Source organism: Dipodomys spectabilis, unplaced genomic scaffold (genome assembly GCF_019054845.1).
Source record: "Dipodomys spectabilis isolate Male_0828 unplaced genomic scaffold, ASM1905484v1 ptg000468l, whole genome shotgun sequence".
Lineage (NCBI taxonomy): Eukaryota > Metazoa > Chordata > Mammalia > Rodentia > Heteromyidae > Dipodomys > Dipodomys spectabilis.
The window spans coordinates 254,932-277,604 of record NW_024871145.1 but is presented as its reverse complement, the minus strand read 5'-3'; the positions used below and the strand labels follow the sequence as shown (position 1 = coordinate 277,604).

The window sequence follows — 22,673 nt, the reverse complement described above, 5'->3', positions numbered from 1 at the left end:
TATTTTGATAAATGTGTTACAGAAGATTAAGCGTGTAAAAGTATGGGAGAAGTGGTTATGTGAGATTGAGTGTCAGGTAAGGTTTCTTTGGGACGGTGATAATGATGACAGTTGCAAGAAAGATCTGAAAGGAAACTTATTCCAGCCTACATCCAACAGTTGAGGTAGGAAAAAAATTAGATCTGTTGGAAAAATAGTATGAAAGCTAGCCTACGTGCCATTTCATCAGAAAACAGAAAACTAAATGGGGGCAAACAGAAGCGCATTCAAATGTGGTTTAAATTTTTTCACTTGTAAACTGTGACAATTGCAGTTGGTTCCGGGGTAGAACATTTTCCACATTCTTTCCTTCAGGCATTACCTGCCGTGTCTCAGGACAGCTTTCAGCACTTTTAGAATTCCACAGCTATCAGATTTTCCCATCCGGTTCCAGTCCCCGCCCCTTTCTAAGTACCTCAGCTTTTTTCTCGCATTTTAATTACTGCAATTCCCAGCTGCTCCCACAGGGCTACTGTCCCATCCTGGGTCCCAACTTTATCTCCTAGCATTGAAAATCACGCATATAAAAGTTTATTCCCACTCGCCTTCCCCCTCCCCTCAGGTTATTAAACAGTTCTTAAGTTTTCATTTCCTCACCACCTTCAACGGGTTTGCCTACAGTTAGCGCTTATATTACATATTGAAGAGAATGTATGAGACGCACTGGCCTGGATTGAGAGCGTATCCCTGTCGGGTTAGGCAGATATCATTTCTCTCTGTTAAAAAAGCAAAAAAAAAAAACCAGAAAAAGTTTCCAGCAATCTGAAGGTGACGTCCTTCAGTTTTTCAAAATGGGAATGCAAAGATTCCCACAATTCTCCGAAGGCAAATTTCTCGCCACAATTCAAAATGGCGGGGGAGGGTGGGGCTAGTCACATGGTGGGCGTCACAGCAGCTTTCCTTTTCTACCTCGTCGCCCGCGCCCGCCGACGTGAGGCGCCTGTGTTCCCCTCCCCCTCCGGAAAAAAATTAAAAAAAAAAAAAACTCTTCACGGAGCCCTGTGGAGAAAGCAGTTCTGATTGGCTGGCAGGCTGTGAGGGGTGCTGTGGGGCCGCGCCGAGCGCCGCATCATCACTTCCTGTTGTGAGCAGTCGTTTCCTGTCATTGCTTAGTAACAATGGGGAAGATAATGGCTGCTTAAGCTACGCCTCAGAGCAAGCGCTGGGTTAGAGGCGGGTCTCCAGCAGCCACTCTGTCAGAGGCGGGCTTGAGAGCTGCTGCCGGGGAGGCGCCCAGGAGCCTGAGTGGCGTTGGTCGAGCTGAGAGTGAGCCTAAAACCGGGTAAGTAAAGGTCTCAGAGTCCCAAGAAATGGGGGAGGAAAGACGGGCCGCCGCGATCGGGTTCCCTCAAAATGGCCCGACTGAAGCTCTCAGTGGCGGAGGCTTAATGTCGCCGCCGGACCCCAGGCCCGTTTCTGTGGGGGGTTCGGTGGCGTCGTCGCCGCTGCCATTTTAGTTGGGTTTTTCTCTCTCTTCTCTATATCTTTCTCGCTCTCGGTCTCTCTTTCTGCCGTGGGGCTCACTGAAGAAGGGCACTGAGGTGGGTAGCACTTCCTCTCGGCGGGCGGCTCCATGGAACCCGAGCCTGGAGTATTTCGGGGAGGCGCTTTTCCAGTTTTGGCCTCAGGCATGAGAATCATAGTGTCTCAGGTTTTTCTCTCTTGCCTTAATGGGAGCTTTCCCTCCTCGCTTGGCATTTTTACATATCTGGGTTGGGTTGGGGAAAGGGAGGAAGTAGGGCCAGGCTCCTCTTAATTAAGTCACAGATTCTGGCCTTTAGATCCCCCCCCCCCCCCATACACACCCAGGATTTGCCATACCCCATTTTGAACCCTCTATAGAGAACTAGCAATTAGGAGCCCCCTCTGGGGTTGCGATGACAACGTCCCTGAAGATCTAAGGCAAATGTGGTTTTATTCCCTTGCTCCTATAACCCTGGGGTATCCTTCTCCCAGATATCACTGGAAGGATCTCCTGGCAAAGAGAGGGAAAAGCCGTTGCGTGTTGTTTTTCCCTGGATAGGGTGGGTGGGACTTGGGCCAAATTATTTTCAACTTAATTTCCGAGCAATCGGCCAGCGACCCAACCCCTCCTCCCTTAAAGAAAAAAAAAAAAAGCCTAAGGGTCTTGTGCGGGCGGTACCTGCCACGTACGCCATAGCTTAGTAACTAGTATTAACCGGTTGGGCTTCTGCTTCCTGAATACTCAGTCCCTTTTTCCCTTATGCTGATTATTTCAAAATGGAGGAGACAGCCACGTTCCTTCCCTGGACAGTTTCACCATACTTATTCCACAGGTTAGTATAGGAATCTGAGGCCTAGCAAACTGATTATTTAGGTTATCTTTTTTTTGTAGTTGTTTGTTTTGGGGCAAGAGGATTTTATGTCAGATTGTCATTCAAAATTTTCAAGGCCCCACAGTTTTAATACTTTCTGTAAATAACGATCCCATTTCCTGAATCAGAATTAACCGAAATGCTTTTGGACATTTCAAAAGTGGAAGAAACGTGGTATCATTTATGTGTCTCTTGCCTTAAGAGGAGAAAAAAAAACTCTCATTTATTTGAATCTTTTGACTCTTAGTATTGACAAAGTAACTCTTCATATTCTCATTCAGTCAGTCCTGGATCATTTTCTGAGAGCAGAGGCAATTACAGGCCAACTCTCTGGTCAAATTACTCTTTTAAGATGAGAATACTTGTTAGGAAGACCAGTCCAAGCCCTTTTTAAGAGGATTTTTCGACAACTCCTCTTACAAAAAAGTCACATTCTTTATCCTAAGATGCTCTAACGATGCTTTAGTCACTGTCTTAGGGTAATATAGTGTGCCAAAGTAAGTCCTTGAAGTCGACTGTCAGAATCTGCAAATAATTAGTAGTCTGATAAGGGAAGGCCTATTTTAAGCAAGCTTATAATAAAAAGTAGATTACCTCTCAACTTATTTTTTGTCAGTCAAGGGTCTTGAACTCGGCCTGGGTGCTGTCCCTCAGCTCTTCAGCTCAAGGCTAGTGCTCTACCACTTGAGCCACAGTAGCACTTCCAGTTTCCTGGTGATTAATTGGAGATGAGTCTCACAGACTTTCTTGCCTGGCTGGCTTTAAACCGTGTTTAAACTGTGATCCTCAGATCTCAGCCTCCTGAGTAGCTAGAATTACAGGCGTGAGCCACCAGCACCCACCTTACCTCTCAACTTCTAAGGGAAATTTATATCTAAATCCCGATTCCATCTAACCTTGGTGTCCCCCATCTAACCTTGGTGTCCCCCAATATTCTACTAACTTGAATTAGTTTGAGTTTCAAGTTAAATTGTGTGACTTCTAGAATAAGTAGGATATGTATTTTTTAAGGTGTGTTTTAAAGGAAAATACAAGATGAGAAAGACTAATGGATTCTTTTTTTTTTTTTTTTTTTTAGAACAGAGTGAAGAAACTAAAATCCAGTTTGTGTTTCAATACTATGTCATAACAGTCAGGTAATTTTTTGTTGCATCTTCTGATATATGTAGAATGTATGTTTACAAATGTTTATTCTATTTTGCAGACCCTGTGGTTGAATGGGCTCATTGATAATATGATGGTGTTGAGAATTCTTCATGATGAGAATGGGTGCTTTTCAAAGTACCCATTCAAAGGGTAATACTTGTCAGTACCTGGAACTAGATCAGTGCTTTATCTGTGAATTTTGCTGTTTATTTTTTGTTGTCAGTTGTGGGGCTTGAACTCCTGGCCTGGACACTGTCCCTGAACTCTTTGCTAAAGGTTCACACTCCATCAATTTGAGCCACAGCGCCACTTGCCATTTTCTGGTGGTTAAGTGGAGATGAGGGTCTCAGACTTTTCTGCCTAACCATGATCCTCAGATCCTAGCCTCCCTAGCTAGGATTACAGGCATGAGCCACCAGTTACTGCCCTGCGGTCAACTTTACCCTTAAAGTATTACCTGAAGTTTGTCAAACTTGTGACACATAGAACAATTTTTTTGCTGCCTTAAATCATTATTGCAATGACATAAGTATAAATAAATAAAATACATTTTAATAGTTATGTGAAAAATGAATTGAAATATCAGTAGAATTATAGCAACATCTTGCATTTTGTGTGATTTTTTTTTTCAAAAAGCCATAATTGATAGGTAATATTGTAATTATGATTAATTCCTTTACTGTCATCACCATTGTTAAGGTAACCATGTATTCTGATTGCACTAACCAGGACACTTTTTATTTTTATTTTTTATTGCCAGCCCTGTGGCTTGAACTCAGGGCTTGGACACTATCCCTGAGCTTCTTTTGCTCAAGGCTAGCACTCTACCATTTGTGCCACAGCACCACTTGCAGCTTTTCTGTGTATATAGTACTAAGGAATCGAACCCAGGGCTTTATGCATGCTAGGCAAACACTCTACCATTAAGCCACCTTCCCAGCTCCTAACTAGGACACTTTAAATCAAGAGAAACTTTATTGATTCCTGGACAGCAAGGCAAACCTAGAGTACTCAAGTCAAACTAGGAATGGATAGCTAACCTGAATTCATAGCTAACGTCTATTGAACGCTTAATGTTCCAGGCCATATTTTTCTTTTTGTCGGTCATGGGGCTTGAACTCTGGGCCTGGGCACTGTCCCTCAGCTCTTCAGCTCAAGGTAAGCGCCCTACTACTTCAGCCACAGTGCCACTTCTGGTTTTCTGGTGGTTAATTGGAGATAAGAGTCTCTCGGACTTTCCTGCCCGGGCAGGCTTTGTTTGAACTGCAGTCCTCAGATCTCAGCCTCCTGAGTAGCTAGGATTACAGGCATGAGCTACCAGCTAGCAGTTCATTTTTTGTTATTTATGTTTTTAAAGATATATCGATACATTTTAGTTTTTCTTAAGCTATGTGCCTGTGGCTAATGCTTATATTTCTAGCCACTCAGGAAGCTGAGATCCAAGCATCCATGGTTTGGAAACAGCCCAGATAAACAAGTCCTTTAGACTCTTACCTCTTGTTAATTAAAAGCTGCAAGTAGAGGAGTTTATCAAATGGTAGAGCATTAGCAGTGACTGGAGGAAAAGCAGATGCATGCATATGTGCACTCATGGACACATGCATACACACACAGGTAGCTCAATTTGGGGGTATGTATTTTTGAACTTGTGGTTTCCCCCTGAAATAAATACATACTTGGCATTTTTGTTCTAGATTTTTCATAGTCACAATCTAAGATCTTAATCTTAGTAGTCATAATGCCACAAATATATGGATAATATTTTTTTCTGGAATGAAAAAATGTTTTGTTCTGCACTTGACTGTAGAAAGAAAATAGCTACAATTTTTTGGTCAGTGGTGGGGCTTGAACTCAGGACCTGAGCACTGTCCCTGAGCTTCTTTGCTCAAGGTTAGCACTCTACCACTTTTAGCCACAGCTCCACTTATGGTTTTCAGGTGGTTAGTTGGAGATGAGTCTTCGGACTTTTCATGCCCTGGTTGGCTTTGAACCGTGATCCTTAGATCTCAGCCTCGAGTAGCTAGGATTACAAGCATGAGCCATTAGTGCCTGACATGTTTTTTATTGGCTAATGTTCCCTTTAAAAATCACTTACACTGAGCTGGGAAGGTGGCTCAGTGATAGAATGCTTGCCTTGCATGCGTGAGGTCCTGGGTTCGATTCCTTAGCACCACATAAGCAGAAAAAAAGCTGGAAGTGGCGCTTTGGCTCAAGTGGTAGAGTGCTAGCCTTGAGCTCAAGAGCTGAGGGACAGTGCTCAGGCCCAGAGTTTAGACCCCCACAACTGACCAAAAAAAATCACTTATACTGAAGTTATCGTAAATTAACCAAAATGAAACTTTTAGTACAACTAGCATAAACTATTACTCTTCTGTATAAGCCATGGATATATGGCATCCATGATTTCTCTGTAGGAAAACTGGTTCAGAAAGGACAGTTGTCGGCACGTTTGTTCTTTTAATACAAAAGAAATGCAAAATGGGTGAGAAAAGCACAGCTTCTAAATTTACATTCTAGGTATTCATATATTTTTCTTAACCTTGATTTTGTGACTTGATGCTATACTGTGACCTAGATTTTATCTTACAATCACTGATTCATAGGACTGGAAGGTATGTTGCAAATGAGTTAATGTAATGTTATAATGGAAATCTTGAGGCACAGGAGACTGAAGGATTGGCTAAATGGACATAGCCAGGTTATAGTCAACACAAGAATTCATTCTCTTTCCATAGAGTTGAAATCTCCTGTTTATCTTGTTATCAACCATTTTTTCATCTTTTGTACATTTCATAAAATTTTAATTAAGGGGGCTGGGAAGGTGACTCAGTGGTAGAGTGCTTGCCTTGCATGCCTGAGGCCCTGGGTTCGATTCCTCAGCACCACATAAGCAAAAAAGGAAAAAAAAAACTGGAAGTGGCACTGTGGCTCAAGTGGTAGAGCGCTAGCCTTGAGCTGAAGAGCTGAGGGACAGCGCCCAGGCCCAGAGTTCAGGCCCCACGACAGGACCCAAAAATAAAATTTTAATTAAGCCTTCTATATATGAAGAATTGGCAGCACTTTTGGTATTTACATATATGATGACATTTTATATTCTGATTTCAAAGTTAATACTTCTTTGTGATTTAACTTTTTTGCCAGTCCTGGACTTAAACTCAGGAGGGCCTGGGGACTGTCCCTGAGCTTTTTGTTCAAGACTAACATTCTACTACTTAAACCACAGCCCCACTTCTGGCTTTTCTGCTTATGTGATACAGAGGAATCAAACCCAGGGCTTCATGTATACCAGGCAAGCATTCTACCACTAAGCCACATTCCCAGTCCTCGAAGGAGCCAACATTTTATTGGTCTATATCATGTTATTCTTAACTTCCTTTGTGAGTTTCATTTTTTTGTTTTTGTTTTAGATATTACTGGGATTTGAACTCAGGGCCTCACACTTGGCTAGGCAGGTACTCCTATGTCAAGTTACTTTTTTGGGGAATACAAGAGTTTGCACTCATTGGGCTGGGAAGGTGGCTCAGTGGTAGAGCACTTACCTTGCATGCCTGAGGCCCTGGGTTTGATTCCTTAGCACCACATAAGCAAAAAGAAAAAAGCTGGAAGTGGCGCTGTGGCTCAAGTGGTAGAGCGCTAGCCTTGAGCTGAAGAACTGAGGGACAGTGCCCAAGCCCAGAGTTCAGGCCCCACGACTCCCCCCCCCCCCAAAAAAAAAAGTTTGCACTCTGGGACTTGTATTTGCTATGTAGGTGCTCTACCACTTGAGCATGCCCTCAGCCATCTTTGGTTGGTTGTGAGGCTTGAACTCTTGGCCTGGGTGCTGTCCCTCAGCTCTTCAGCTTAAGGCAAACATTCTACCACTTGAGCCACAGTACTACTTCCTGTTTTCTGGTGATTAATTGGAGATAAAAGTCTAATGGACTTTCCTGCCCTGGACGCTTTTTGAACCGTGATCCTCAGATCTCAGCCTCCTGAGTAGCTAGGATTACAAGCGAGAGCCACCGGCGCCCAGCCCCCTCAGCCATTTTTGCTTTTTTTGGGGGGGTGGGTAGAGTCTTAGATTTTTGTTTTGAATTTAGCCTCAGAGTATCATCTTCCTACCTACAGCCTTCCTTACCTAGGATCACACACTCAGCTTATTGATTGAGATGGGGTCTTGATAACCTGTGTTTTTGGTCAGTAGTGGGTCTTGAACTCGGCCTGGGCACTGTCCCTGAGCTCTTCAGTTCAAGACTAGCACTCTACCACTTGAGCCACAGTGCTACTTCTGGTTTTCTGTTGGTTAATTGGAGATAAGAGGCACGGACATTACTGCCCAGACTGGCTTTGAACTGTGATCTTCATATCTCAGCCTCCTGAAGAGCTAGGATTACAGGCATGAGCCACTGGTGCTCAGTGTGTGTAGTCTTCATGGTTTTTCTTTTTGCCTGAGCTGGTTTTTACAGTTCTCATCTCTTCTTCCCAAGTAGCTGTGATTACAGGTGTGAGCCATTGCCCTGAATACTGAAAAATTTTTATTAGCATAAATTAATTTTACAAAGGGATTTTATTGTGGTATTTACATGTATGCATATATCGTACTTTGTTCAAAGTCACTGTTATAGCAGTGGTCATAAACAGTATTTCGTATAATTATGATAGTGACTATTTGGAAAAATTGAAATTATCAAAATACTAAAAAATTCTCAAGGTAACAAACACCTGTAATCTCAGAACTAGTGGTGCTGAGACAGGAAGATAGAGAACTAGAGAGTAACCTGGGCTACATAGGGAGACCTTGTCATAAAAATCTAAAGTAATTATTATTCTCAGACAAAATTGGTATTGGATTCTATAATACAATTCATTGATTTTCTTTTTTTTTTCTTTTATGGGTCATGTGCTTTTAACTCTGGGCCTGGTTGCTGTCCCTCAGCTCTTCATCTTAAGGCAAGTGCTCTACTACTTGAGCCACAGCCCACTTCTGGTTTTCTGGTGGTTTATTGGAGATAAGAGTCTCAGAGACTGTCCTGCCCGGGCTGGCTTTGAACAACGATCCTCAGATCTCAGCCTCCTGAGAAGCTAGGATTACAGGTGTGAACCACCAGTGCCCTGCTTTTTGATTGATTTTCTTGTTGGCTTTTCCTATGAAGCATTATGTTTATCTGATACAATTATGCATTCCCTAATTTGCTGACCAGATGAACATTTCTTTGAAACAGTGGGGTAGTTTTTTCAGTTTGGCTTCTCATTTCTGAAAATTAATTTGGATATATTGGTAACATAGTATTCTGGGGGAAAGAGGGAGCTTTATAAAATGTGCTATTTAAGAGACAGGTGTACTTAAAAGAAAATTTAAAATCTGACTTACTTTGAAAATAAGTCGGATTCATACTGCCTGTGAAAGATGTTCTGTGAGAGATGGGCATAGTTCAATGTTAGGGAGCTTGTCTAGCATGTGCAAAACCCCTATATCTTATGTTCAATCAGATGTCTTATAAATTGGGCACCAGAGGCTCATACCTTTACTAGGTAGTTGAGAGGCTGAGATTGATAGGGAGAATTGTAGCTCCAGGCCAGCCCAGGTAGCAAAATGTTAGAGTCCATCTCAGTGAAAGGATTTGGAATGCACTGGTCATTCCAGCTACAACAGGAAGTGTAAAATAAGTGGAGCAGTATCTGAGCAGATACTTGAGAAGCAAAATCTAATCTCAAAGTCAACAGTGCAGCCCAGCACTGGTGGTTGACACCTATAATCCTTGTTACTCAGGGGGCTGAGATCTGAGGATCAAAATTTGAAGCCAGCCCAGGTAGGTCTGTGAGACCTGTGGGACCTAAAAAAATTAGAAAAGAGGAAGGGCTGGAGGTGCGGCTTACTGGTAGTGTGCCTACCTCATAATCACAAGCTTCCCCTCCTCTCCCCCAAGTTCAAATTCCAGTATTGTTTTTTTAAGGCCTGAACAAGATAAATTGAATAGTACAATTAATCCTATTGGAATTGAAGGGATATTTTTGTATGTGTGTGCTGAGGGCTTGAACTCAGGGCCTGGGTACTATCCCTGAGCTTTTTTGCTCAAGGATAGTGCTCTGCTACTTGAGCCACAGCTCTACTTCTGACTTCTTTTTGGTTAATTGGAAACAGTGTCACACTTTCCTGCCCAGGCTGGCTTTGAACTGTAATCCTCAGATCTCAGTTTTTCCTGAGTAGTTAGGATTACAGGTTTGAGCCACCAAAGTCTGGCTGAAGGAATTTTTTTTTGTGCTAGTCCTGAGGCTTGAACTCAGGGCCTGGACGCTATATCCCTGAGCTTTTGCTCAAGGCCAGTGCTCATAACCACATCATAAGCCACAGCTCCACTTCTGTTTTTTTTTTGGGGGGGGTGGGGGGGGTCCGGTCGTGGGGCCTGAACTCTCGGCCTGGGTGCTGTCCCTCAGCTCTTCAGCTCAAGGCTAGCACTCTACCACTTGAGCCACAGCGCCACTTCCAGCTTTTTTCTTTTTTGCTTATGTGGTGCTGAGGAATCGAACCCAGGGCCTCATGCATGCAAGGCACGTGCTCTACCACTGAGCCAACTTCCCAGCCCCACTTCTGTTTTTTTTTTTTTGTTGTTGTTGTTGTTTTGTAATTTAATGGAGATAAGAATTTCACAGAATTTCCTGCCTGGGCTGGCTTCAAACCAGGATTCTCAGATCTCAGCCTCCTGAGTAGCTAGGATTACAATTTGTGGCCAGCTTGAAGGAATGTATTTTAAAGTATATGGTTTTGAGATATACTCAGAAGGTGGTGTCCTTTACTGTAAAAGTTACCTGAAATTGGAATCAGGAGGCATGGATTTAAATACTGGCCTTTCCAGTATTCAGTTTTAATCAGAATAACTTTCTCTACTGCTTTCTTTCTCTGCCTCCTAATCCCTTCATGAACAACACTTTAAGATTACTTGTGCCATCTTCATACATAGTCACATGAACTTTGAAATAATTCACCTACCATCCCTTATCCCCCTAAACTGACCCATACTTAGAATCATATTCTGTGTATATATCCACCCACAGATATGTGTGTGTCCATGAGTGCATATGTCCTTTAGGTATAGCTTTCAGAAATAAAAACAGGCAATATTTGGCTTTTTTGTCCAATCCTGGGGCTTGAAACCAGAGGTTGGGTGCTGTCTATGAGCTTCTTTTGCTCAAGTGTAGCACCCTCCCACTTGAGCCACACCACCACTTCTGGATTTTTTGGTAGTTTAGTGGAGATAAGAATTTCACAGACTTTTCCTACCCAGGGTAGCATCTAACTCTGATCCTCAGATCTTAGCCTTCAGAGTAGCTAGGATTACAGGTGTGAGCTACTGGTGTCCAGCTGACATTTGGTTTTTGTTTGGCTTATCTTCAGTTCAGCATAATTGTCTTCAGTACCATCCATTTTCCTGCACGTAACATGATTTCATTTTTCTGAGTAGTATTTCAAATGTTAGAGATTCAACATACTTCTTTTTTTTTTTTTGTCAGTTGGGAGGCCTGAACTCTGGGCCTAGGCACTGTCGCTCAGCTCTTCAGCTCAAAGGTAGCGCTCTACCACTTGAGCCACAGTACCACTTCCGGGTTATTTTGTCTATGTGGTGTTGAGGACGTCATGCATGCAAGGCAAGCACTCTACCACTGAGCCACCTTCCCAGCCTCATGAGATTATTGTAATGATCAAATGAAGTATAGGTAAAACTGCTATGTAAATATAGGATGATGAGTATTGCTTACAACCAGGGAGAGAACTAAGTGATTTAAGAGGAATTATCCTGGGTGCTGGTGGCTCATGCCTGTAATCCTAGCTACTCAGGAGGCTGAGATCTGAGGATCTCAGTTCAAAGTCAGCCTGAGCCAGGAAAGTCCTTGAGATCTCCAGTTATAACCACCAGAAAACCAGAAGTGGTGCTGTGGTTCAAAGTGATAGAGTCCTAGCCTTGAGCAAAAAGAGCTCAGGGACAGGGCCCAGACTCTGAGCTCAAACCCCACGACTGACTAAAACAAGAGGAATTATATTCTCTGAATTAATGTATACTGATAATTAGTTCATGGAAATAATTTCTTTTTAAAAATGCCTAGAGCAAATCATATGTGTAAGTGTATGACTTAGACACAGCAGTGCTATAACTTGTGACTGTAATAATTAAATGAGTAGATTTAGGGTCTTCTCTTTTATGATATGGTTTTGAAGTAGTACAGGGATGTATGTACAGATTCTTATCCCCACCCGCTGCTTCTGTGCTAGGGATAAATGAAACCCAGGGCCTCATACATGCTAGGTAAGTGCTCTGCCACTAAGCTATAATCTTAATCCTTTTATTTCTACTAGTTAAACAGTCTCGTAGTGTTGTTCACAATAAAGTAGAATTTGGAGACCCAAATGGAGAAGGTTCTGTGTTTGATTATTTAGATTAGAGTTCCCTAACATCTTTGGTACACTTTAACTTTTAAAATGTTCTTTCTCATAGTAGCATTATATCTAGTAGGCAAAATTCTTAACTTAAGATTTATTTCTTCGTTTTATGCCATTCGGTTTGGCATTGCTCATTGAGTATATGAGAGTAAGATTAGTTTATAAGGAATGTGAGAAAAATTGCTTTTTCAAAAAAAGTCTTTTTCTTTGAAAATGTAATTGCTTCTGGTTGTGGGAATCTCCATGGGTATTGGAGCTATAGGTCACCTCATAACTTTTTACAATGTTAGGGTGCCTTTTCTACTAGCCAAAGAGAAATGTAGAATTAAGGCAAAAAGGATTCAAGCTTTGGGCAACAAACAGTAAGGTATCAAATGAGATTTTTCTCTCAGTTAGCTAACTAAGAGGAACAAACTGCTTTGAAGGGAGCTAGTCATTACCTTAGCAAAAAATTGTTTCTGAGAAAATATTACAGAAAAACATGGAAATATTTTTCCTAATTTTTCTCTGCCATAAGAGGGTAGGGAAAGTAGAACAGTGTTTTATTGTGGAAGTAACAGTACTTTAGAGGCCTGGTATACTAAGGAGACCAAGGCAGGAAGATTACAAGTATGAAGCCAATCCAGGCTACATAGTGAGACCCTGTACAGCTCAAAGGACAATTTGGATGTGTTCACATGTTGCCTATTAGTATGCCTCATTAAAATTTAGCTTAAAATGAACCAAAATAGATGCATACAGTGGTGTGTACCTGTAATTTTGAGAGAGTGAGGAGGAAGAACCAAGAGTTTGAGGCCATTAAGACTGTCAAATAAACAATAAATAATCTGGGCACCAATGCTTTACATCTGTAATCCTGGCTACTCAGGAGACGTGAGATCTGAGATCGTGGTTTAAAACCAACTGGAGCAGCAAAGTTCACGAGACTTTATCTTCAATTAACCAGCAGAAAAGTGTGTGGCAACATGCTAGCTTTGAGCAAAAAGTTCAGGGACAGCGCTTAGGCCCTGAGTTCAAACCCCAGGACTCACCACAAGAAAAGAGTAAGTAAAACAAGAAATCTAATAAAAATTTCCTTTTGCTCCAATTGGAATCCAGGTAGAAGCTGTTCAAAATTACTAGAATGACAAGTTCAGGAAAGGTGTGTGTGTGTGTGTGTGTGTGTGTGTGTGTGTGTGTGTGTGTGTGTGTGTGTGTGTGTGTGTGTGTGTGTGTGTGTTGCAGTATTGGGGTTAGAACTCAAGGCCTTGTGTGTGTGTGTGTGTGTGTGTGTGTGTGTGTGTGTGTGTGTGTGTGTGTGTGTGTGTGTGTGTGTTGCAGTATTGGGGTTAGAACTCAAGGCCTTACTAGGTAGGCACTCTACTACTTGAGTCACACTCCCAGGGAGAGTTTTGAATACAGGTTATGTTTTATCTTTCACTTTATGTATAGACATTCTAAATGGTCAACAGTAATTTTTTTTGTCAGTCATGGGACTTGAACTCTGGGCCTAGGTGCTGTCCCTGAGCTCTTCAGCTCAAGGCTAGCACTCTACCACTTGAGCCACAGTGTAACTTCTGGTTTTCTGGGAGTTAATGGGAGATGAATCTCATGGACTTTCCTGCCTGGCCTGGCTTTGAACTGCGTTCCTCATATCTCAGCCTCTTGAGTAGCTAGGATTACAGGTATGAGCCACCGGTGCCTGGCTAAGAGTAAATCTTGAAGATTAATGGTCAGAAGAAAGAATTCTTTCACCCCTCCCTCTTATTCCTCACCTTTTTGGAGTCCAGGTCTAACTATATAGCTCATCTGGCTTTCAACTCATGATTCTTCTGCTTCAGCCTCCAAGTGTTATATTTACAGGTGTGGCCTACCAAACCTGGCCATTAAAAATTTTTTCCAGTGAAGCTGCTTTAAATGCAAAATTATTGTGTATTATATTATTTGTATTTTTCTTCTTGACAGTGTTATTCAGACTTTTTTGTGTCGGTTGTGGGGCTTGAACTCTGGGTCTGGGTGCTGTCTGTCCCTCAGCTCTTCAGCTCAAGGCAAGTGCTCTACCACTTGAGCCACAGCACCACTTCTGGTTTTCTGGTGGTTTATTGGAGATAAGAGTTTCACGGACTTCTTGCCCGGGCTGGCTTTGAACCACCATCCTCAGATCTCAGCCTCCTGAGTAGCTAGGATTACAGGTGTGTGCCACTGGTGCCCGGCAAGAACCAGTTTTTAAAATATAATTTTATAATTGTTAAGGTGATAACACAGAGGGGTTACCATTTCATAAATCAAGTAATAAGTGCATTCCACCCCTTCCTATGCTTTTCCCATTTTACCCTCCTGCACACAGGTCATTTAATACTGAATAGCATGATTGCATTTGTTTCCCCCGCTTTCTGTGTTCTCTCTTTGCTCCGCCCCCCAAAACAAAAACCCTTAGCAAAAACAAATGCTGCCTCTATCACCATCAACAATTACCAAAAAAACCATTTTTCCATTTCTTGGAATTCATTTCACTAAATAGTATTTTGAATGTTCAGAGTCATATAATTTTTTTTCTTAGTTGTAAGGGTTGAACTCGGGGCCTGAGCACTGTCTCTGAGCTCTTCTGCTCAAGGCTAGTGCTCTACCTCTTTGAGCCACAGCTCTACTTCTGGTTTTTGAGTGGTTAATTGAGTGGTTAATTGAAGATAAGAGTCTCATGGGGACTTTTCTGCCCAGCTCTCTTGGTAGTCATATTTATTTTTTACTTCTCACAAAATACTCTCTTTTTCACCTTTTAAAAAGTCAGACCAGTGCCAGGACTCAATGTCAGTTGTTCTGGGTACTCAGGAGGCTGAGATGAGCTTCAAAGCCAGCCTGAGCAGGAAAGTCTGTGATTCTTTTTAATTTTTTTGTCAGTCGTGGGGCCTGAACTCTGGGCCTGGACACTGTCCCTCAGCTCTTCAGCTCAAGGCTAGCGCTCCAGCACTTGAACCACAGCACCACTTCCAGCTTTTTCTGCTTATGTGGTGCTGAGGAATCGAACCCAGGGTCTCATGCACGCAAGGCAAGCACTCTACCACTGAGCTACCTTCCCAGCCCCAGTCTGAGATTCTTGTCTCCATTAAACTACTGTAAGAGGGTTCAAGTGGTAGAACGCTAGCCTTGAGCAAAAAACCCGAAGGACAGCACCCAGGCCCTGAATTCAAGCCTCAGGACTGGCACCAAAACAAAACAACATAAAACTAGGCATAGCACACAACTGTAATCCAGTAATTGGAAGACTAGTTTGAAGTCATGCCTGGATTACCTAATGAGACTTTGCCTCAAAAAAAAACAACAAAAAAAAATCAACCCAAAAACCAAGAAGGGAAAAGAATCCAGAAGCTGAAAATACAGGAAAATAAAAGAACCCATTCATGCAAGACCCTCGGTTCAGAACTTAGCAATTGCCCCCAAAATATAAAAGCATTCCTAGATTATAAAGAGAATAACAAACATTGCTGGATTTGGACCAACGGCTATAGTGTGCCACTCTTTTTTTTTTCCTAATATAGCCATGCTTTCTGGAATTTTGTTTATTTCAGGTTTAAGATCCATGTCTCCACCTGATCTCTGGATTTTCACATACTTCACACTGTTAAATAGAACACCTCATGATCTCTGTTTTCAAGATTAGTCTCCTCTCTTCTTTTAGGTAATTTTCCACTTGTTCATCAAGATGGAAAACTCAGATTCTAACGATAAAGGAAGTGGTGACCAGTCTGCAGCACAGCGCAGAAGTCAAATGGACCGCTTGGATCGGGAAGAAGCTTTCTATCAATTTGTAAATAATCTTAGTGAAGAAGATTATAGGCTTATGAGAGATAATAATTTACTAGGCACTCCAGGTATGCTACATGTAATTTAAGGATTTACATATGTAAATAGATGTTTTTAATACTTTAGTCTGTTTTAAAAATGTTTCTTCAGTTATTATAAAATATGACAAATGCAAGAAAATGTCGAACAGTACTGCTGTACTTTTACTTGAGTTTAATCATGTGAAATTATTCTATATCAGACAGATCTTAAAGTTAATTTTGTTACAAGTTTTGAGTGACATACACAAGAAGAATGGAGCTGAATAGTCACTTGGTTCTATTTTTTTTTTTGTCGGCCGTGGGGCTTGAACTCTGGGCCTGGGCGCTGTCCCTCAGCTCTTCAGCTCAAGGCGAGCGCTCTACCACTTGAGCTACAGCGCCACTTCCGGTTTTCTGGTGGTTTATTGGAGATAGGAGTCTCACGGTCTCTCCTGCCCGGGCTGGCTTTGAACCGCGATTCTCAGATCTCAGCCTCCTGAGTAGCTAGGATTACAGGCGTGAGCCACCAGCGCCCGGCTTAGTCACTTGGTTCTTAATTAGCTTTAACTTAACTATACATGAATCCAAGTGTGGAATAACAAATGAGAACTTTAGCTCCTAGTACATACTTCAACCGTTTTTGTCATCTCTGCTTCTCTGATTATGTCCCAATAATAATCCGCCAGAGTTAGTCAGGGGTATGATGACAATCAGAACTTAGTGCTTAGCTTTACCCTTTTAAGTCTCGTTTGATTCTAGTTAAAACAGCATATGTTGTCTGCCATCTCATTTCTAGTGGATTTGTATAACTTTCAGGTGATTACATATATTTTCAAAGCTAAAATTTTAGTGTGATTTTAAAGGAAGCACTTTATTTATTTATTTATTTATTTTTGTTGGTCCTGAACCTGAACTCAGGACCTGGGTGCTGTCCCTCAGCTATTCAGCTCAAGGCTAGCACTCTGCCACTTGAGCCACAGCACCACTTCTGGCTTTTTCTGCTTATGTGGTCCTGAGGAATCAAACCCAGGGCTTCATGCATGCAAGGCAAGCACTCTACCACTGAGCCACCTTCTCAGCCCAGGAAGTACATTTTGAGCCAATAGACCTGATTTCAATCAGAATGCTTAAGTTGGAGTTCTGGCCTGGCTATTACTCAGTGTAGCTTCTGACAAGTCAGTCACTGAGTTTCCTTATTTAAAAATGAAAAACAAAGCCAGGCATTCCCAGTTACTTGGGAGATTAAGGCAGGAGGATTTAAGGGTTAAAAGTAGGCAACAGTTTGAAAAAATTAGATATTGTATGCAAAAGTACTTAGTAAGCAAGAAACATTTGTTTTAATGTTGGAGATTTAACAACCCAGGATCTTTATTTTTTTTTTGTCAGTCATGGGGCTTGAACTCAGGGCCTAAGAGCTGTCCCTGAGCTTTTCTGCTTAAGTCTAGCACTGTACTACTTTGTGCCACAGCTCTACTTCTGGTTTTCTGGTGGAAATAAGTCTCAGGGACTTTTCCTGCCTGGGCTGGCTTTGAACCTCCATCCTCAAATCTCAGCTCCTGAGTAGTCAGGATTATAGGCCTGAACCACCAGCACCCAACTTGACCCAGGATCTTACACATGCTAACTTTTACCAGTAAGCCATACCTTCATCCCTTGGAAAGATGTTGGCATAAGTGCAATTTTGGGGGGGAGGTCAGTCTTGGGACTAAATCTAGGCCTGGGTGCTGTTCCTCAGCTCTTCAGCTCAAGGCTAGTGCTCTTACCACTTGAGCTACAGTGCCACTTCATTTTTTGGTGGTTTATTGGAGATTTCCTGCCCGGGCTGGCTTTGAAATGTGATCCTCAGATCTCAGCCTCCTGAGTTTCTAGGATTAGATGTGAGCCACCGGTGCCTGGCTAAGTGCAAATGAAAATTACACAGGTTTCTATTCACTCCTTAGTTCTTAAAATCTGAGTTAAGAATCACTAGTTTTCTTTTTATAGTTTTTAGAATTTTTACCATTAGCTATTTTTCAGACATAACATTTTTTTTCTTATTATGTGTGAGACCACTGCAGGTCACTGATGAAGTATTTGCCACTCTTCTAATCTCATCTTTACCCTATAGTGTTTGTTATAAATCATAGCAGTGTATACCTGTGATCTCAGCACTCCTGAGCCTGAGGCAGGAGGATCTTGAGTTATAGGCCAGCCTGGACTACATAGTTTGGTACATGAAGAGAAAAAAAAATCACTGGTTTTCCTTTTTAAAATGGCAAACATTGTTAAACTTCCAGGTGAAAGTACTGAAGAAGAGTTGCTGAGAAGACTACAACAAATTAAAGAGGGTCCACCTCCTCAAAACTCAGATGAAAATAGAGGTATACTTTGCTTTGGATGGTGGGTGTAAGATGGAATGATAGGAATTTCGTAGTAGTGAGTGTCAGCCAAACATTATCCAGAAATGCCACAAATTAATTTGGTGCTAAGTAAACTGTTCATAAAAAAGAAAAGTGGTATTTTCTTGATATTTGGGATATATAGTGAGAATGTCAGCATGCTTTTTCTGCCTTACAGTAGTTTTTTGTGTTGACACAGAGAAATGGCCTATTTAAATGTGGATTCTTTTTTGCCAATCCTGTGGCTTGAACTCAGTGCCTGGGCACTGTCCCTGAGCTTCTTTTACTCAAGGCTAGCACTCTACCACTTGAGCCACACTACCACTTGTGGCTTTTTCTGTGATATGGTACTGAGGAATTGAACCTAGGGCTTCATGCATACTAGGCAAGCACTCTACCTCTAAGCCACATTCCCAGCCCTAATTGTGGATTTTTTTTTGTCAGTCGTGAGGCTTGAACTCTGAGCCTGGGTGCTGTACATGAGCTTTTTGCTCAAGGCTAGTGCTCTACCACTTTGAGCCACAGTACCACTTCCAGTTTTCTGGTGGCTAATTGGAGATAAGATTCTCATGGACTTGCCTGCCTGGGCTGACTTTGAACTGAGATCCTCAGGTCTCAGCCTCCTGAGTAGCTATGATTATAGGCATGAACCACTGGTGCCTTGCTTTAATGTGATTTTCCCCTGCTTGGTTTTCCACCTTCATTAAAATTTCCTTCTACTTAATTTCTTATTTATTAATATGTAATTTCCTCACTAGCAGAGAAATGCTGCCATTGTTTGTCTCAATAGGGTATAATTTTGTTCCTCTTGGGAGCATTGGCAATATCTGGAGACATTTTTGGTTGACACAACTAAGGGTTTCCTACTAGCATCTAGCAGGTAGATAGCATGTATGGCACCAAACATCCTGATATCCTGTATTGCACAGCACAGCCCCAGAATTAATTGGCTCAAAATATCAGTAGTACTACTGCTGAGAAACCCTACTGTAGAACTTGAGAGCTATGGCAGTAGTTTGGCCCTTGAACATGCCATTATATATGCTGTGTTAAAGGTGTTGATCTACAGGTTTATGTCAACTTAAAATTTTAATGGTTGACAAATTCTGATAATTGACCTTGTTTATATTTTTGCTATGGCTACACTATTCTTTCCTTTTAAAATATATCTCAGGTGTTATTAAAGGCAGAAATAATGTTATTGGAGTAAAAAGTTTACTGGAACCAAAATATACTATCACTGCCTTAACTAGTATAGTTTGATTACATTTAGTATTTTAACAGTGGATGGAAAAAGTTGTTAGTCTGTCAGTCCCATAGTGTCTGCTAGCCTACATTATCATGAAGTACTGAAAATAGACTTCTCTTGAGAATGCTTCTAAAAACAAATTAGTTCCCTAAATTTCTCTAGGATTAGCTTTTCCACAAATCTATGTAGTATAACTTGCAAAGATTTGTAAATGTGAGCCAGTTGTGTGCTGTAATCCTAGCCACTCAGGCGGCTGAGGTGTGACGATGGATCATAGTTTAAAGCCAGACCAGGCAGGAAAGTTGATGAGATTCTTAACTCCAATTAACCAGCTAAAAGCCGAAAGTGGAGCTGTAGTTCAAGTGGCAGTGTGCTAGCCTTGAGCAAATAAGCTCAAGGACAGTACCCAGGCCCTCAGTACCAGCATCTCCCCACAAAAGAGAAGATTTATAAATGTAAAAATTATTCAGAGATTTTAAGTTCTTTAGTATATTTTCTGAGCACTATGATATGATGTCCTAATTTTAGTAGTTCTTTTTTCTCCCTCTGCTCCTTCTTTGTTTTAAACAGGTGGAGAAGCTTCAGATGACGTATCTAATGGTGACTCTATAATAGACTGGCTTAACTCAGTTAGACAAACTGGAAATACTACAAGAAGTGGACAGAGAGGAAACCAGTCTTGGAGAGCAGTGAGCCGGACTAATCCAAACAGTGGTGATTTCAGATTTAGTTTAGAGATAAATGTTAACCGTAATAATGGGAGCCAAAACTCAGAGAATGAAAATGAGCCATCCACAAGACGTTCTATTGGAGAAAATACAGAAAACAACAGCCAAAGGCAAGTGGAAAATGCACAATCTGAGTCAACATCTGGAAGACCGTCTAGATCAGAACGAAATTCAGCTGAAACATTAACTGAAGTTATACCTACCAGAGGTCAGAGGAGGGCAAGAAGCAGGAGCCCAGACCACAGGAGAACCAGAGCAAGAGCTGAAAGAAGCAGGTCACCTCTGCATCCAGTAAGTGAAATTTCACGAAGATCTCATCATAGTATCTCATCTCAGACTTTTGAGCATCCTTTGGTAAATGAGACTGAGGGAAGTTCTAGAACCCGGCACCATGTGACATTGAGACAGCAAATATCTGGACCTGAATTACTAAGTAGAGGTCTCTTTGCAACTTCTGGAACAAGAAATGCCTCTCAAGGGGCAGGTTCTTCAGACATAGCCACCAGTGGTGAATCTACAGGATCAGGACAGAGGCCTCCAACCATAGTCCTTGATCTTCAAGTCAGAAGAGTTCGTCCTGGAGAATATCGTCAGAGAGATAGCATAGCCAGCAGAACTCGGTCAAGGTCTCAGACACCAAATAACACTGTCACTTATGAAAGTGAACGAGGAGGTTTCAGGCGCACATTTTCACGGTCTGAGCGGGCAGGCGTCAGAACCTACGTTAGCACCATCAGGATTCCAATTCGTAGGATCTTAAATACTGGCTTAAGTGAGACTACATCTGTTGCGATTCAGACCATGTTAAGGCAGATAATGACGGGTTTTGGTGAGCTAAGCTACTTTATGTACAGTGATAGCGATTCAGAGCCTAGTGCCTCAGTCCCGAGTCGAAATATGGAAAGGGTAGAGTCACGGAATGGAAGAGGGAGCTCTGGTGGTGGTAGCAGTTCTGGTTCCAGTTCGAGTTCAAGCTCCAGTTCCAGTCCTAGTTCCAGTTCCAATGGAGAGAGTTCAGAAACTAGCTCAGAGGTATTTGAAGGCAGTGTTGAAGGAAGCTCATCAGGTGCCAGACGAGAGGGTCGACATAGGGCTCCAGTTACATTTGACGAAAGTGGTTCTCTTCCCTTCCTTAGCCTGGCTCAGTTTTTCCTCCTAAATGAGGATGATGATGACCAACCTAGAGGACTCACCAAAGAACAAATTGACAACTTGGCAATGAGAAGTTTTGGTGAAAATGATGCATTAAAAACATGTAGTGTTTGCATTACAGAATATACAGAAGGCAACAAACTTCGTAAACTACCTTGTTCCCATGAGTATCATGTCCACTGCATCGATCGCTGGTTATCTGAGAATTCTACCTGCCCTATTTGTCGCAGAGCAGTCTTAGCTTCTGGCAACAGAGAAAGTGTTGTGTAATTAAGATCTGAACTCTAAGCTGTGTGGCTGGAATAGTGATGGGCAAACCGGACTTGCTTGCTTTTTGTCCACTTTTTTGAGTGGTGCTTCAATGTAAAGTGACAACCTGAGTTCAGTCATTGCTTTCTAAAGAAACCTTGTCCGTTCTCAAATGTTTCTTATAGAATAAAAGAAAATGTTTAAAAGGCAATGTTTTAGGGCCTAAAAGTTTGATTTCAATATCAGATGGTTTGATAGTTTCTGTTACTGATAATTTAGTTATGTACACTTATAAGTTCTTCCTTTGTTATCTTAAAAGGTCTACTTTAGCAATGGCACCCATCTGTTTCATGTTGCTATTTTACAGATTGCCACATCATAGAGAAGCAAAGAAAATTCCTGGTGAAGGCTAAGTTACAGTATGTGTTTCATAATCAGTTACTTACAGCTATGCCATTCCCAGCTATTAGTTGACACTTAAGTAAAGTCACATTCTGAATATTATTTGTTCACCTTTCAGATTAGGTGATGCTGGACACATCAGTGTAAATAACACTAAAGTTAGGATCTTGTAAGTGTATAACTGTCCTAAGCCCATCACTGTGGCACACTGTAGAATGACTTATAGTTTAATTGATATATTTATCTTGTGGAAATATTAAAAAGCTTATGCTTGTGTAAGTGAAAAAAATCACATTCATTTGTTTAAAAATATGTAAAGCTATTTTGTAGAGGCTCAGTACTTTTCCAATGCACTGTTATATTAATGCATTAAAAATTGTAAAGTACCATGCTTAGAAATGAGGAAACTGCTTTTTGTGAGCCACCATAGTCAAAACAAAACACACCAAACAAAGTACAAAGCTGCTTTTGTAAGTGTGTAGATGTCAAGAGCAGAACATATCTATAATATATGTGAACAGCTACTGTGACATGGAAAAGGAAGGATTTTGCAGAATCAAACTGCATTAAAGACCAATGGAAAGCATATAATTTAACTTGGATTTAGGCAGGAAGTGAAAGATGGGAATAGAGAAAACTGCTCTGAAAAAATTTTCATGAAGACCTTAATACATACATGTACTGGTTTCTTATGGTGAGAGCAGTAGCAGCTTGAACCTAGTATTCTTGAGTAGATGAGGCAGAACATTAGTATATTTGGCAGCACTTTCTTTGGTTTAAG

The 22,673-nt window shown here is 41.6% G+C and overlaps 1 protein-coding gene across 2 annotated transcripts; it reads left to right on the top strand.

The window, feature by feature from the left end:
- Window positions 1-1,139: 1,139 nt before the first annotated feature.
- Rlim (ring finger protein, LIM domain interacting) lies at window positions 1,140-22,670 on the top strand. Of its 2 annotated transcripts, none has more exons than XM_042668684.1 (5): window positions 1,140-1,321; window positions 3,459-3,511; window positions 15,590-15,782; window positions 18,011-18,094; window positions 19,932-22,670. In XM_042668684.1, the coding sequence occupies exons 3-5, from the start codon at window positions 15,614-15,616 to the stop codon at window positions 21,509-21,511; spliced, it is 1,833 nt and encodes a 610-aa protein (XP_042524618.1). In that variant the 5' UTR covers window positions 1,140-1,321; window positions 3,459-3,511; window positions 15,590-15,613; the 3' UTR covers window positions 21,512-22,670. The 2 variants fall into 2 exon arrangements, with proteins under 2 accessions (XP_042524618.1, XP_042524617.1); XM_042668683.1 differs by having other exon boundaries at window positions 3,454-3,511.
- The last annotated feature ends 3 nt before the right edge of the window (window positions 22,671-22,673 follow it).